Source organism: Pocillopora damicornis, chromosome 9 (genome assembly GCF_964200805.1).
Source record: "Pocillopora damicornis chromosome 9, jaPocDami1.2, whole genome shotgun sequence".
In the NCBI taxonomy this organism is placed as follows: domain Eukaryota; kingdom Metazoa; phylum Cnidaria; class Anthozoa; order Scleractinia; family Pocilloporidae; genus Pocillopora; species Pocillopora damicornis.
The window spans coordinates 5,306,342-5,320,244 of record NC_142678.1 but is presented as its reverse complement, the minus strand read 5'-3'; the positions used below and the strand labels follow the sequence as shown (position 1 = coordinate 5,320,244).

The following is a 13,903-nucleotide window of genomic DNA, read 5'->3' as shown; positions in this document are numbered from 1 at the left end:
TAATCTAATACTCACAGGTTTCGTGTTTGCTACTCCCGTCATCGCATACACTTCAAACGTATTTCACGGAAATTTTCACCGCTTCATGTCGACTTGAGTTTCCAAACCAAAGTTCTGCCTTTCCGAAAATTGGAATGACCTTCACATGTAACCTCCCTCTTAAAACAGAGGGAGTTGTGTGACGTAAGCTGACGTACTTTACCACAGGCGTCCGTTTACGTCAATGGAGTTGTGATCAAGTCGCCTCTCAACTTGGTGGGGAGTTTGCAAAGAACCATCACACCATAAGAATTTTTTTTTCAATCCAAGGCAACGGTAGCTTGATAATAAAATGAAGAGCGTTAGGCAAATTTAGTTCAGAAATGCCGCAAATGCTCAGGCCGGAGTTGTATTTGCTGACAACGCCTCTGAGAACTTCTTACGTAAACTGACGAATTTGAGAACATCTATTTAAAACGACGTTTGCAAAATCTCAGTACCTTAACTGAGGGATGTTTTTCAAGTGCGTTTCAGATCGCATTATCATAAAACATAAACAAAATGCACCCCAAATCGTTCACAGGATACTCTCCTGCATTCCACAGTTTAAGTTCCAACCCCTTTTCGTGCGCTTCACTCCCAGAGTTACGTGCAGTGCACCAACATCAGTTTTCCTTTCTAATTTTTTTTAACCTGCGCGACGGACTTCGCCGAAGAGCAGGGTTTGCACGTACTCTAGGATCTCCAAAACACGTTTGACACTTATTCCGTTCCATAGAATGTTATAGCGTTTTCAATACCTCAGTATTATTACACAAAGCTTATTTACAACAGTAAGCCAGAGATGTATGACTTGGCGGTCTAACGTATGCGCATGTGCGAACGTTGCGATGATTAGTACTTTCAAGCTTTCAGAACCGAGTTGTCTCACAAGTTACTGACAACCATACGAGCCAGTAAGTCATGGAGTTTTAGAGGCGTATAACTCTCTTGATAAAGCTTAAAACAGAATAGTAACTCAACAGGAGTAGCCGTACTTGAATCAACTTTGGGTTCCGGAAAAGTTTCGAATTTTCCCTTTTTCTAGTGTTGTTTCCTTTTGCATTTCAATTTCTTCCTCTTATTTTTTTTGTATTTTTGTTTCCTATGTTTTCCTGAGAAATATTGCGCAGGAAATTGGCGTGCAGGTGCCAAAAATCGGCTCACTTGCTCGTGCCCGACGTTTGACCGCTGTGTTGAAGTTTAATCAGTGTATTTCATAACAGTTTGCTCGTAGTTAGAATCCATTTTCTGGAGTTTCTCTGCGGATAGCACTTCAGGATTAGGTTTAGAGAATACACTTGGGTCTCCTTTACTTAATATTGTTTCCGCGAATAGATTCATTATTCGCAGTTAAAAGAGGTCGCTACACCGCGGATTCGATACGTAATAGGGTCAACGATGAAAAATAATTATTCGACCTTCTTCTCAGTGGTTTCTCTTGAATTAACAAGGAAAAAAATGTTCGAGTTTACCTTTTCAGTTAGAATGTGGAATAAAAAAGGGTTAAATCTGTAATCAAGCCTATTAACCCACCAAACTGGAGCTTATCCCGGTTTCCATGCTGCACGAAGCGACCAGGAGTATCACTACTCCCCCCTGGATGGGATGCTAGTCCATTGCAAGGCTACCCCCCCAGAATTTTATGGGGCTTCCCTGACAATTTGCCAGTACCCACTGATACTCCTAGGTGGGGAGAGGCATGGGCAGAGTAAAGTGTTTTGCCCAAGAACACGACACATTGACTTGGCCAAGGCCCGTTTCTCGAAGGTTCTGGTAACTTAACGATCTGTAAGGCTGTTCTGTTTTCCTTCAATACGGGGGTCATTTTCAAACTATCAGCTATTTACATTTTGACTATCAGCTGAAGAAAGAGAATGGACTTGTTAGGGTGCCAGAACCGGCATCTCTAGTCTAGATTACTATTTAAAAATATCGCTTCGGGCCAGTGTAGTTACCGGAGGCGGTATCTCGAAAGTCCCATTAACTTAAATGACCCGAAGCCATAATTTAGAGTAAAGAATTGCGAAGCAGGTTCTAGCAGCCTAGCCGGTCCATTTTGTTTCTTTAGCTGAAAGTTTTAGCTTTAAATATTCAGACTTCTTTAACATCATCTTAATAGAAACCAGAGCAGCTTTACGGGCCCACTAGGTCACCGGGACCTTCGAGAAACGGGCCACAGGACTTTCGAGAACCGGGTACCAGGTCTCAAACTTGGACCTCGCAACCTGAAGTCCAGACCAATGACCGCTAGGCCACTACGTCACACAAAATGAAAGCAAGTACAAGTCCACATTACTTTCCAGGCAACTCCAGTAGTCCATTTTACAGTTGAGAGCTTGGTTGCCAAGCCTTTGAACAGGAATAAAGCTAAGGCTGATATTGTTATGATAGAAAACTTGCTGCTTTTCAGATGCAATTTACTTTGTTATCATGCTAACAAGATACTGGTCTCTATCACAACAAGGTCACCTTCAGCCTTTCTCCAAATCAAAGGCTTGGCAACTAAGTACACAACTGCAAAATGGCCAATTGCTGCAAACGATCACCACTGCCACCGTCTTGGACTTTAAATCCACTGGTTGGAGTGAAACATCGGGAAAGATGCATTAAACTTTATCTCACAATAGTTGGACAATATTGTTTACTTCAATTGTAAAATAAATATCCAAAGGTGTCGTGATTCTTACAAACATAATGCATCTTATTAAATACATACATAATGCGTACATACATACATACCAACACGTACAACTAAAAATAAAGTAACCGTTGTCCACAATGGGCTTCCTGTGTATCAGCAAAAAAATTCTTTCGAAATTTTCCATACTATGTTTGTCTCTCTCCTCGAGAGAATTTTTCGAATTTTTTTTTCTGAAATGAATGAGTTTTATCTTATCACGTTTCATTGGCCTAAATATATTATAAAACGAGAGCTGATCAAAACTAACTTTCTTGAGCAATTGTCGAAATGCAGCCATCTTTGGTTTACTATTGAGAGGTCAATAATGGGGGGAGGGCAAGGGGGTTAAAATGTCTCTTGATACCAGGGTGGAGAGTTTGACAAGAGTAGTCCTTGATCACCCCCGCACCATATCAAAAGCAATTATTTCTATGCAGGATGGTAACAGCTTGATAATGTGACGTAGCGGTTAGTAACTTTGGTGCAAAACAAAGTTTTCAGGCTCAAGTTTTTTCTTTTGTGAACGTTGCTAAAAATAATAGATTTTCCACCTGTTCGAGTATCTAAAACACGTTAAAAAGAAAATATTTAAGGTTACTTTTTAAGTTTTTTTAAAAACTTAGTATTGCATGAAAACTTTAAAGCCCACTGTGGACACCGTCACGCAATATTTCCTGGTCACGCAAACAGTGACCTAAAAGAATACTTTTTACAGTGTGTGTTACCTTGGTGACCGAGACAAATTTTGTGCAACTATAACATTAACCCCTGTAGCCACTTGTGAACTACCGGAAAGCATGACGTAAAGTATTGTGCGAGACCTTTTTCTTTTGCGATAGCAAAAGATTGTCAAGCTAAAATCTTTGCCACAAAATATCAGCAACCATCTGAGAGGGGGCATTTGCCAAGCGTTCAAAACGAGATACCACCCGCCATCCTCGCATACGACTTGCAAGTTATTTGCTAATGAACACTTATTGATTAACAGCGAGAGAATAGAGCATTGCGTCAACCTAGGGAAGGGGGATGCACAACTGCGTAAAAGGTAAAAAGATAAGTACATGCTAGTGACATGAAATAAGGGAGAATAAAGTTAGAAATCGCAAGAAGAGCTACTCCTTGCACGTCTTCAGCTTTGCTTGTAACTTTAACTCCTATTCCTACTGTCCCTCTGCATACTGCCTGCTGTGTAACCTCAACAAAAGCATGCTTTAACCCCAAATGGCAGATGTAACTGTTTTAAATCATTAATTGCTAAGATTCTTTATCTCAGCGGTTACTCTATCTTACTTTGTTGCTGAGAACCAAACCCAAACCGGCTGAGTTTACCACAACAATTGTCCCATTACTCGTCAACTTCCAAGATAAATTGCCTGGATCAATATTAGTATCTGGGCAACTGCCCACCTACCCCTTCCCTAAACCAAAATTAAACTTAACTTGTTGTCAATTGACGGTTGTTGAGTTAGGGGAGGAGTAGGTGGACAGTTGCCCAGATACTGATATTGATCCAATTGCCTTATATTTATACGTAGTCAAGAGAATTTTAGTGGATCTTTTAACTAGATAACATTTCCCTTGGTATTTTCACCTAATCTAGTCTTTACGGTGTTAAGGGGTAAAATTATATAAGCTAAGTCACACAAGGTAAGATCAAATTGAAGAACTCCTTCACAACCACTGTTCCAAATCATTCAGCCAACAAATTTAGCCAGCATGCCATGTCCTCTAAAAGCAAGGAACAAGTAGAGGGGCACAAATGACAGCAAAGTGAGTTCTTGCCTGTTCACCCTTCTTTAAATCTCTAAAAAAAAGTGCTAAACTGGGCACCTGTCTGGCAGGCTTAACCATTTCACATTGCCCTAGGTAAATGTGTTAATCTCCCTTGCAGCTGTACTCTTGGTCACATCATACATCAAAACGAGAGGGATCACACTCAAAGGAGAGAGAGAGAGAGAGAGAAATAGTAACGTGCACTTGAGTGGAAACATTACAATAGATGATGTCATCATTAGAGTTGACAATGCATTTCTCTAAGGTTGTCAAAATGTCAGTCACTCCCACTAACAATCAGACAGCATGATCATAGTAAACAATGGCAGTGAAGGAGATGTCCAGTAAATGTAACAGTAAACTGTAGGTGGCTTCTAAAGCACTTCACCCCAACATTGACACGGCTTCTAACTTAAATGTAACACACCTATGGCCACCATACCAAACTATGGTGAAGTGGACAGGGTATGCAAGGAATTCTGTCACATTCCAGTGTCAAAAAGAAACACTTCTGAACCAGACACCATTAAATTTTTGGCTTAAATTTGTTTCCATGCTATTTTGACTAAATAATTAATGTTGACAGTTATGACAATTACTTACAAACACTTGTATATTACACTATGATACAAGGTTCATTAAAGTACTAGTCGGTACAACAATCTTATATTTTTTTTTCTTGTGGGGGAGGGAGGGGAAGCTATCTAACATTAAATTTTTTAAGGAGCAATCATTTTTTCTGTTCCAAATTTGAAGAACAATTAAGGTAAAGCAGAGCCAGAAAGGGTAAGATGCAAAGATTACTCATGGAAAAAGTCAATATTGTTCAGTGAGAAGAAGCTAAAGCAAAAACAAATGACATGCTATCAAATCTACCAGATTGTCAGTAGTAGCAGATAATGCACCAAACAATTTGAAGCTTCAACAACCCCTCCCCCCCAGCAACCCACAGGGATTTGACCCTTGTCCATGTGCAGCAGTGTAGGGAATATGAACCATGCTAGGATGGGGTGGTGAATTTGAAACAAAAGTGTCAAGTCTTTCCAGCTGAATAAATGTGTTACATCTTTAAATAAGGTGTTTAAGGTAAATAGTTCACCGTTGCAAGCAAATGGTTCAGAAGAAAAGGTAGTATCTTAAGTTTTAAAACTTGGTCAATAAGTAGAAAGTCATGGTTGCTTATTTTGCCTTTAAATAAAAATTTGGGTAGGGCATTTGAACTCAATTTTTACCCTGGGGGTGGGGTGGACTTTGAAGAAACCAATCCACAAAAGTTCAAATGCCCTGAGGGCTGCCTGAGGGAAGGAGGAATGTTGTAGCTTTGAATTGATCAATGCATAACATTACAGCTTTTTGAAGAGCTGGACTACTAGAGCATAGATGTTTGCCCCATCTCACAATTTCTGGAGCAAATGTGTTGAATAAAATTTAAGATGTGACACAAATTTAAGGAACTATGAACTGTAGTTGTAAATAGAAATCTAGCAGAAGAAATGACTGCTTAACTTAAGGTCAACCCAAACTAGAGAAATTAGTAGCAAGAAAGAAAAAGAAGCAAGAAACATCATGACAATTTCATTAAAGGTTATACCATTAGGTTAATTATACAATTTAAACAAATCTTTCATTGATAGAGTCAAAGAATGGCTTAAAAATGATTGTTCCTTAAATATACTTTTTTTTCATAATAGCAATAATATTATTATTCTTAAGAAATAAATTTTCCCTCTGCAGCTTACGTTGTCTTTTGTCTTTTCCTTGGTGGTCCTATTAATGGTGTCTGTGTCGAGGCAAGAACAGCTTTGAAAACTTCTGCGATGAGGTGAGTATGGTCACTTATGAGAGTTTTCCATCCATTGGACTCCATCACATCTGTTGCACGGCTATGATGAGAGGAGTAAAGAGAGAATAAATATGAATGGACACTACAAAACTTGTGTTTTAAGACCACCGTGCTTAAGTTATTCCTGCTTTTGAAAAACCTGCCAATTCTTAAGCTCCAACCATTTATAATATTATTTATTATTGATATTCACAGGTTCTCATGTGCCCATAATTAGCTTGGGTGCTATTCTAGGTGGGTTGCATGTCAGAAGTAAAACTATTGCATGAGCTAATCTAATAGTATTGTCCATAGGACAAATTTACTGTTACAAAAGAAACGAATTTTCAATATCAGCAACATCACATTATGCAATGGTCCTGAAAAATTTCCATGATACTTAAACAAAAAGAGCATTTTGGTAAAGGTTAAAATGGGCAGTGGTCAAATTTGCTTTCTACTTTGTTTATTTCTCCCTCAAGATAGAGGGCTAGCTGTTAAGCGATTGTCATTAATAAGATTGCTAGCACTACACAATGTTCTACATAATTATCAGTGAACTTGCTTTGCACCACACTTTACATGGTACCAAAGAGTTCTCTTAGAGATGGGCAATTCCTCTTGCTTTAACAAAACTAGTAGATTTGGGAGAATGAATAAAACACTTCAGCTGTATCTCTCAAAACAGATCTCTACTTTGTAAAAAGGGTACCACTCACCCCACCTAAGAAAAAACAAATGCAAAATTCTCTGAGGGAATGTCCATTGGTTACCTTTTGATGAAGTCAAGTGCTTGTGCCTTGAGTTGTGTTGCACTATGCATGTCAGCTAATATCAGAATGTCACAAACATTGTCTACTGTAAGATTCGAACACAATGCCTCTTCACACATAACTTTGAGTCTGTCAAGGTCATACTGAAAAAAACATAGGTAGAGACAGAAAAAATTAGTAAAGAACAAGATTCCACAAGCTGTGAATTGACATCAAATTATCATAGAAAAGGGAGAGATGGTTGAGTTAGGGGAGAGGACCACTTACTCTGAAAGGGACAAATGTACCATAAATGTAACAGAGTGCAATGAGATGCAAGAAACACTCCCACAGGTACATGCAGTCAAGTGCAATTGAGGTGAAAAAACTTCAGCCATAACAAAAACAGCAATACAGGGAAGGAAGGTTGACATAGTTGTAAGGCACAAGTCCAAAGGAATGCACAGGTACACATATGTATGAAAGGCCTTGAAGGCAGTGTTCCAGGGGCTTTGGTTCAACTTGAAAGAACATAACTACATTGTATTCATGAACAGAACTTCCCTTGGAGGAAAAGTATGAGCAGCACCTTCCTAAAGGAAATCTGTAAGGAGGGCCAGCAAAAGTTCCCCTTTAGGAAGAAGTGCAATAATGGTCTAATCTGACCATTCATGTGAGAAGGACTGTTGTTGGTATTAGAGACAAGTAAAGAGTTCTTTGTCAGTCAAGCATTCAGTCAGCATTGGGTCACTGTGCTGTGTTCTTGGGCTCAACACTTTACCAGTAGTACAAATAGGCCCAAGCAAATCGTCAAGGAAGTCTAATGAAAGGCTGCAGGGAACCTTAGAATGGACTGACATCCCACCAACTGAGAGTGGTAACACTCCTTATCAGATCTTGTTGTGGAAACCAGGATAAGATGGATGGGCCAACTGGCCTGAGTAGAGACTTTAACTACCTACATTCTCCTAACCATTCCCTGAAATAAGTATGTATAGGGCATTTCCCTAAGGAAGCACAGGACAGGCACATGAAGGCATATAAGACACTAAGATTAATGATCGTGAAAATCTAATAGAAGACAATTGGAGAATTAAAACATAAGAATTAAAATAAAAGTTTTTAAGTCAAACCTTATCTGCAGCAGCTAAAAGATCATCTGCCATTCCTTGAAGTTGTGGTGTGCTACCAGTGTAAACAAACTTTAGCATCTCATGAAACACATCTGGATCTATGTCACTTATTTCTACGCGACCTTTCCTACTTTCTTCCATTTCATGTTCAAACATGGCCCCAAATACAGGGGAACGTGCAGCCAATATAGCTTTGTGAGCTTTAAATTCTCGGCCCCTCGTACACAGTGTCACGTCACTGAAGGAGCCAGAGTCTAATAATGATCCCATGTGTCTGGGTAGTTTGCACTCTGGGACTTTGAGTGCTGCTGTGTGTGATGAACCTGATACATTCACTGAGTCACCTTCAACACTGACCTGAACATGAGGAAATAAGAGTCATTTATTGCCAACAAAAACAGACGTAACTGGTAGGATCAGTATCAGTATCTGAGCAACTGCCCTCCTACCCCTCTCCTAGCCCAACATCAACCTGAACTTGTTATCAGTTGACTGCTGTTGCATTAGGGAAGGGGGACTAGGGTGTGTAGGAGCTCAGAGGCAGACATTGATACAACAGCTACATACATTGATATCATTTGCCTTTCTTTAAAAAATACCAAACTACTCTCCTTAAAACTGTTTGTTTTTTCCCTAGCAAAAACAAAAAATTCCCTGTGTGTTCTTGAAAGTTCAAATTTAGACCTCAAAAAAACCACACAGCTCAGAGCCTAGGCCAAAACAGTTGTTAAAAATTAGCCCTGTCTGCCCATCCTTTTGACAAAACTGGAAAAGGTTGGTTAATTAATTAAGCAAGTTAAACATACTAGATAGAAACCAGATACAAAAAAACTGAAATAACTAACACCAATAACACACAGCACTGTCATTTGAGTTCATGCAACAATCAACATGAAAAACAAAACAAAAAACTACTGACAGTAGCTTATGCAGTATACAATCAAAACTGTGTGTACCTTACCTCACAAAACAATGTTAATGTATCATTTGGTAATAAACCATTAGCTTCATCCATTAAAAAGTCTCTTCTTATAAACTTCTTAAAACCCCAGTCTTTACCTTGAACAAACCGGTAAGCTCTTTGACTCTCTGCAAACAAAAGTATTTATAATGTTTGTTACTGATAATACCATACAATTGGGGAAGTGCTTTAAAAATAAATCCATACAATGTTTGTCACTACTCATTGCATAAATAAAGATGCTTCATAGATATGTCTCTCCACCAACTTTACCAAATTTTCCCTTCGTAATTATTTGGATACAAGATTTATCATTATCTCTTTTAAATGTTTAACACACATCTGCTATTTAAAATGATACCATACAAAAAAATGTAAATTATTGCAGATGTAAGCATTTAAACATCTTAGGAAGAATTTGAAATTTCCAGCTCTGATAACATCAATACATCTGAAAAAAATATTTCTAAGCAATGCCTTTACTTTTACCAGAGAAAACAATAATTAATATTAAAATTTCACGCCTCTATTTGAGCTAACAAGCTTAAATAGTATTCTATAAATAAAATGGGTTTATATGATATGCTGAATTATACAGTCACACAATTTGATTGTTCTTACTTATGATCTATTGGAAGAGACATTTTGCTTTTTACCATTACATGCAAATAGATTCCATATTGTCAGGGGATCAGTACAGTAACAGAACACAGAAGACATCAAAGTGTGGTTAAAGATTCAGTAACTGACTCAGCGTCAGCTTGTGTGCCTCTCTTCTGTCCTTGTCACATTTTGAAGTCATCTGTGATCTATTACTGAACAGATGGACAGGAACATGGAATTTACTTGTCAAATATTTCATGACAATTTGTAAATCTCCAAAATGTAGAGTATATGTTCCTCAGCCAGAAAAATAAAAGTTTAACCAATGTTGTGCACACCTACTACACTATGCTATATACAGTACATGTAGGTGAAAGAAACTTTCAGAGAATTTTAGTTCTACATGTATCACAATCTGCATGTAACTCTACCAAATGCCAAAGAAACACAGATACATCTTCACTGCTCTTGGATAGACCATATTCAGCCACAAAATTTCTACTCGGGTCCATTTACATTGAATATTTATCACTTTCACTTCCAAAATCTCATAAGCATTTTCCTCACTGCTTTCTGTTACATTCTTGTGATTTTAGTTTGGAGAACTTGGTCTTAGATGTACTAATAAACCCCTACAACTAAAGATTGATGTTTTCTTTATATTTCTCATCACCTGTCTGCTTGGCATTTTTTGTATTGATATCATAATGAGATATTCTATCTTGACCATTAATGGGAGTTTCAGGGTTAAACGTGGGGTATCAAACCATCACTAACTTCACATCATTAATGGTCAGTAGACAGTCACTGTACCTACCCATAGCCTTTGTTTCTTCTCTGTTAGCGTTAAGAATTGAAAACTTGAATTTTGCTCTCACTTCACTCTTGTTACAAGCAAGCAAGAGAAGGTATAATGACAAATAGTCTTTGCTTTCTTCATCTAAGCCTCTTGGGTTTACTCTCAAACACCTGTTGAAATAAATAATAAGTTTTCTGCTACTTCTTCGGGGGATTTTAAGCAGAAATGTAAAAGTTATACATTCTGATAATAAAAGTTCTATTTAGTTTGAGTAGACGTCTTGAAACTGCTTAATTAAAGACACATGTACATTATTAGACAACTTCTGTCTCCTTCTTCTCTATCAACTTCTTGACCTTTCCAACTCAAAGATTATTCTACTGCAGAGCTTCAGAGAATTGGGAGAAAATGGATGTTATGATCTACTTGCTTAACTTTTTTCTTGTGCACTGACCAGGTATTAAATGTGAAGAGTCAAAACTACACAAGGCACTTGCCCAAGGTTCTTGCTTTTCTACTTTCTCTCACATGATCCTCAATTTACAAGACAATGTACACATTATGAATGGATTTCTTACCATTTCATCTTATCATTGGCCCCAGCTGAGAACGTTGAGCTTTTCAGTGTTTCCCCCATTTCCTCGCGGCAAAAGCTGAAGTTATTAATTGTCCACATGTAGGAGAACTTTATAACTTTGATTTGAGTATAACACCAGTTCTCTGCTACAGGTGAGGATGAGGACATCTTAGATGACTCACAACAAGAAACTGTAGCCAGGGTGAAATATCTAAAAGAATGACAAAAAAATGCTCAGAGCAAACCCAGAGATTAAGTTCTTTCACCGGCCAAATAAGAACAGAACTGAAGTAGTTATCACAATGAGACCATCACGATTGAAAGTAATACCAATGAAACAGCCTGAGGTGAAAAAGAATGTGAGGGAAAAAAACCATTAGTTTCAGTTTTGCATCCGATTGATTCAGAAGCTTAAGTAGGATTTTGATTGCCATGACTGTGACCACATCTCCAGACCACTTGTAAATAGAGGTAAAAATTTCTACCAGATATTTCTAAAATTCTCCAATAAGGTTTTGACTAAATATGTCTCCAATTAGCAGAGTAGAATTTAAGTCTTCCCTGTCTTAGATTCAAATTGTGGCATTTTATTTCATGGAACAGTGCTAACCCCTCAAGGAAAATTAAATTGAGCAAGTCAGACATGCAAAACATGACTGAAAAGAGAGAACAAGACCATCAAAACATGTGGAAAGACAAACAACCTTAGTTTCATTTAGCACAGTGCACTTAACATGTGGGGTTTTCAAACAGGAAACCAAGCATTCATCAGGACAACCAACTTCCTTGGTTTTGTTAGCCAGCTTTTGAAACAAGGACATCTTGACATAATTCTAAATTTTCTGCACAGCAAGTGTGCATGAAAAAGACTCGTACGTTAGTTCAGCAGTCAGGTAAAGAAATGGCAAAGGTGAACCTTTCTCTTCAGTTTTTCAAGAGCCAGTCAAGTGATCAACAGATGTTGCAGCAAAAGCAAATCACAGGGTGCCATTACTCAACCTGGCTTAACATCTGGTTTTTCTGAGTTGATTTAGTCAACGCATGATACTCCTATATTTTCTTCAAGTGAGAGTGTTAAAAAGTTACACCGCAGTACAACATAGAATATATTCATTTTAGAGTCCTTCTGCTCATTCACCGGTATTAAAGTCAAAATTGTAAATTAGCCGAACAATGGTTTTACAAAAAAAAAAAAAAAAAAGCAGAAAGAACTTTTACAGTTTGTTGCTACTTCTTACCTCATCTTCTCAATCATGAATTTACAGAATGATGGTGTTTCGGATAAATTTTCTGCGCTAAACTAGTCTACATGCAAAATTCGTACCTGACCTTTCTTCTCGTGATTTAAAACAAATACCATTAAATAGGCTTAATGAAGGCATAGCAGCCTTGGAAATGTCCCTAAAAATCCAGATCTTTAACGCTAGCACGTCAACATCTCGACCCCCCGAAAACCCCCGTTACATTGTTCAAATAAACTACAGAACATGAATCGACCTTGAAACGCATATGTTCTTAAAGATGATTAGCTAAGCTTAGTCTTACACATTCAGCGGAAAAACGCTGTCATCAGCTTGAAACCGCGACAGCTTTACGCTATTTTCGAATTGAAGAGCAGACGGCATAAATTGCTGTAAGCGGACTGAATAAGCCAACCGGAGGTTCCGTAGTACCAGAGTGCCTCGAAGCTCTCAAATTAATTTGCATTCACTACACATATACAGGAAACTTCAATTAAACACGAACAAAATACAGGAGCACACGCAATCCAGCGAGAAAAGCACAACGCAAAATAGGATTAGTCTTTCAGGTGACAAGTTCGATGAGAAACACAATCGACAAACGCGTTTATCACAAAATGTGACTTTCCTGAACCAAACGAACGAGTGAATGAACAATGAAATATCTCAATCGACGACTGTCTCGGAGAGCACCGCAAACAACCGGAACTGTATCATGGAACGAAGGCTAACGGCCGCTTGAGTGTGCCTTCCGAACGCTTTGAAACTGCGCTTTAAGGCGAAAACGGTAAAAGCAATTACCTTTCTGTAGTCGCCAAAGGAACAATTCTGAGCCTGTACTATCTTCACGGTGAGGTAAAAAGGAAAACAAAGTGAGAATTTTGTGACTCGTTTCAAGTCTTCTCGTGTATTATCCGGGAATGTTGTCGCTCGGCTCATTGTTTGTGCGCACGTACGGAATCACGACCACCGATTTATTCCGATCTAACGCGAGCAATGATTGGATAATATCGCTGGTACATTTTCGTCTTTTTTTATAAGACGTTTTAATTGGAAAATAAATTGACATAGAAAAACTTGTCAAATGTCCTCTAATACATAATTTCTCTTCGTTAATTTCAGATGTCTCGAATGCAGTCTGGATAAACAATTCCAAACTGACTCGGTCCAATTGTTATTTGAAAGGATTCAGTTTCACATCTTATGTTATATTGTCTGAAAAGAGCCTTATATCAAACAACAGCCAAGATAGATAGCGAAATTAGGAGCGACAAATTGACTTAATTATTGGAAGGGAAAAAGGCAACTTTCGCATGTATCACGAAAAGCAAGCAAGCTCATATTGTAGCTTTCGGGTTAAGAGCGAAAGGGAACCTTTTGGATAGAAAGTTAACAAACTGAAAGGATCAGCATCCGATTGATAAAAATTGCTCAATGACAGATTACTTTCAAGAAAATTATGTTGGTTTTTACGTAAATGCTTTCCTAGCATAACTAAAAAACTATTAATAAAATATTAGACGTGAGGTGGAATTCGTTTG

The 13,903-nt window shown here is 38.1% G+C and overlaps 1 protein-coding gene across 1 annotated transcript; it reads right to left on the bottom strand.

Annotated features, from left to right (window-relative positions):
* Nucleotides 1-2,645: 2,645 nt before the first annotated feature.
* Nucleotides 2,646-13,310, bottom strand: LOC113664731 (speckle-type POZ protein B). The gene is made up of 8 exons (XM_089182018.1): nucleotides 13,164-13,310; nucleotides 11,123-11,332; nucleotides 10,563-10,714; nucleotides 9,143-9,270; nucleotides 8,182-8,538; nucleotides 7,070-7,212; nucleotides 4,220-6,357; nucleotides 2,646-4,074 (listed from the first exon to the last, which is right to left on the bottom strand). Exons 2-7 carry the CDS (start codon nucleotides 11,287-11,289, stop codon nucleotides 6,210-6,212), a joined length of 1,095 nt encoding a protein of 364 aa, XP_089038144.1. The 5' UTR covers nucleotides 11,290-11,332; nucleotides 13,164-13,310; the 3' UTR covers nucleotides 2,646-4,074; nucleotides 4,220-6,209.
* Nucleotides 13,311-13,903: the final 593 nt, after the last annotated feature.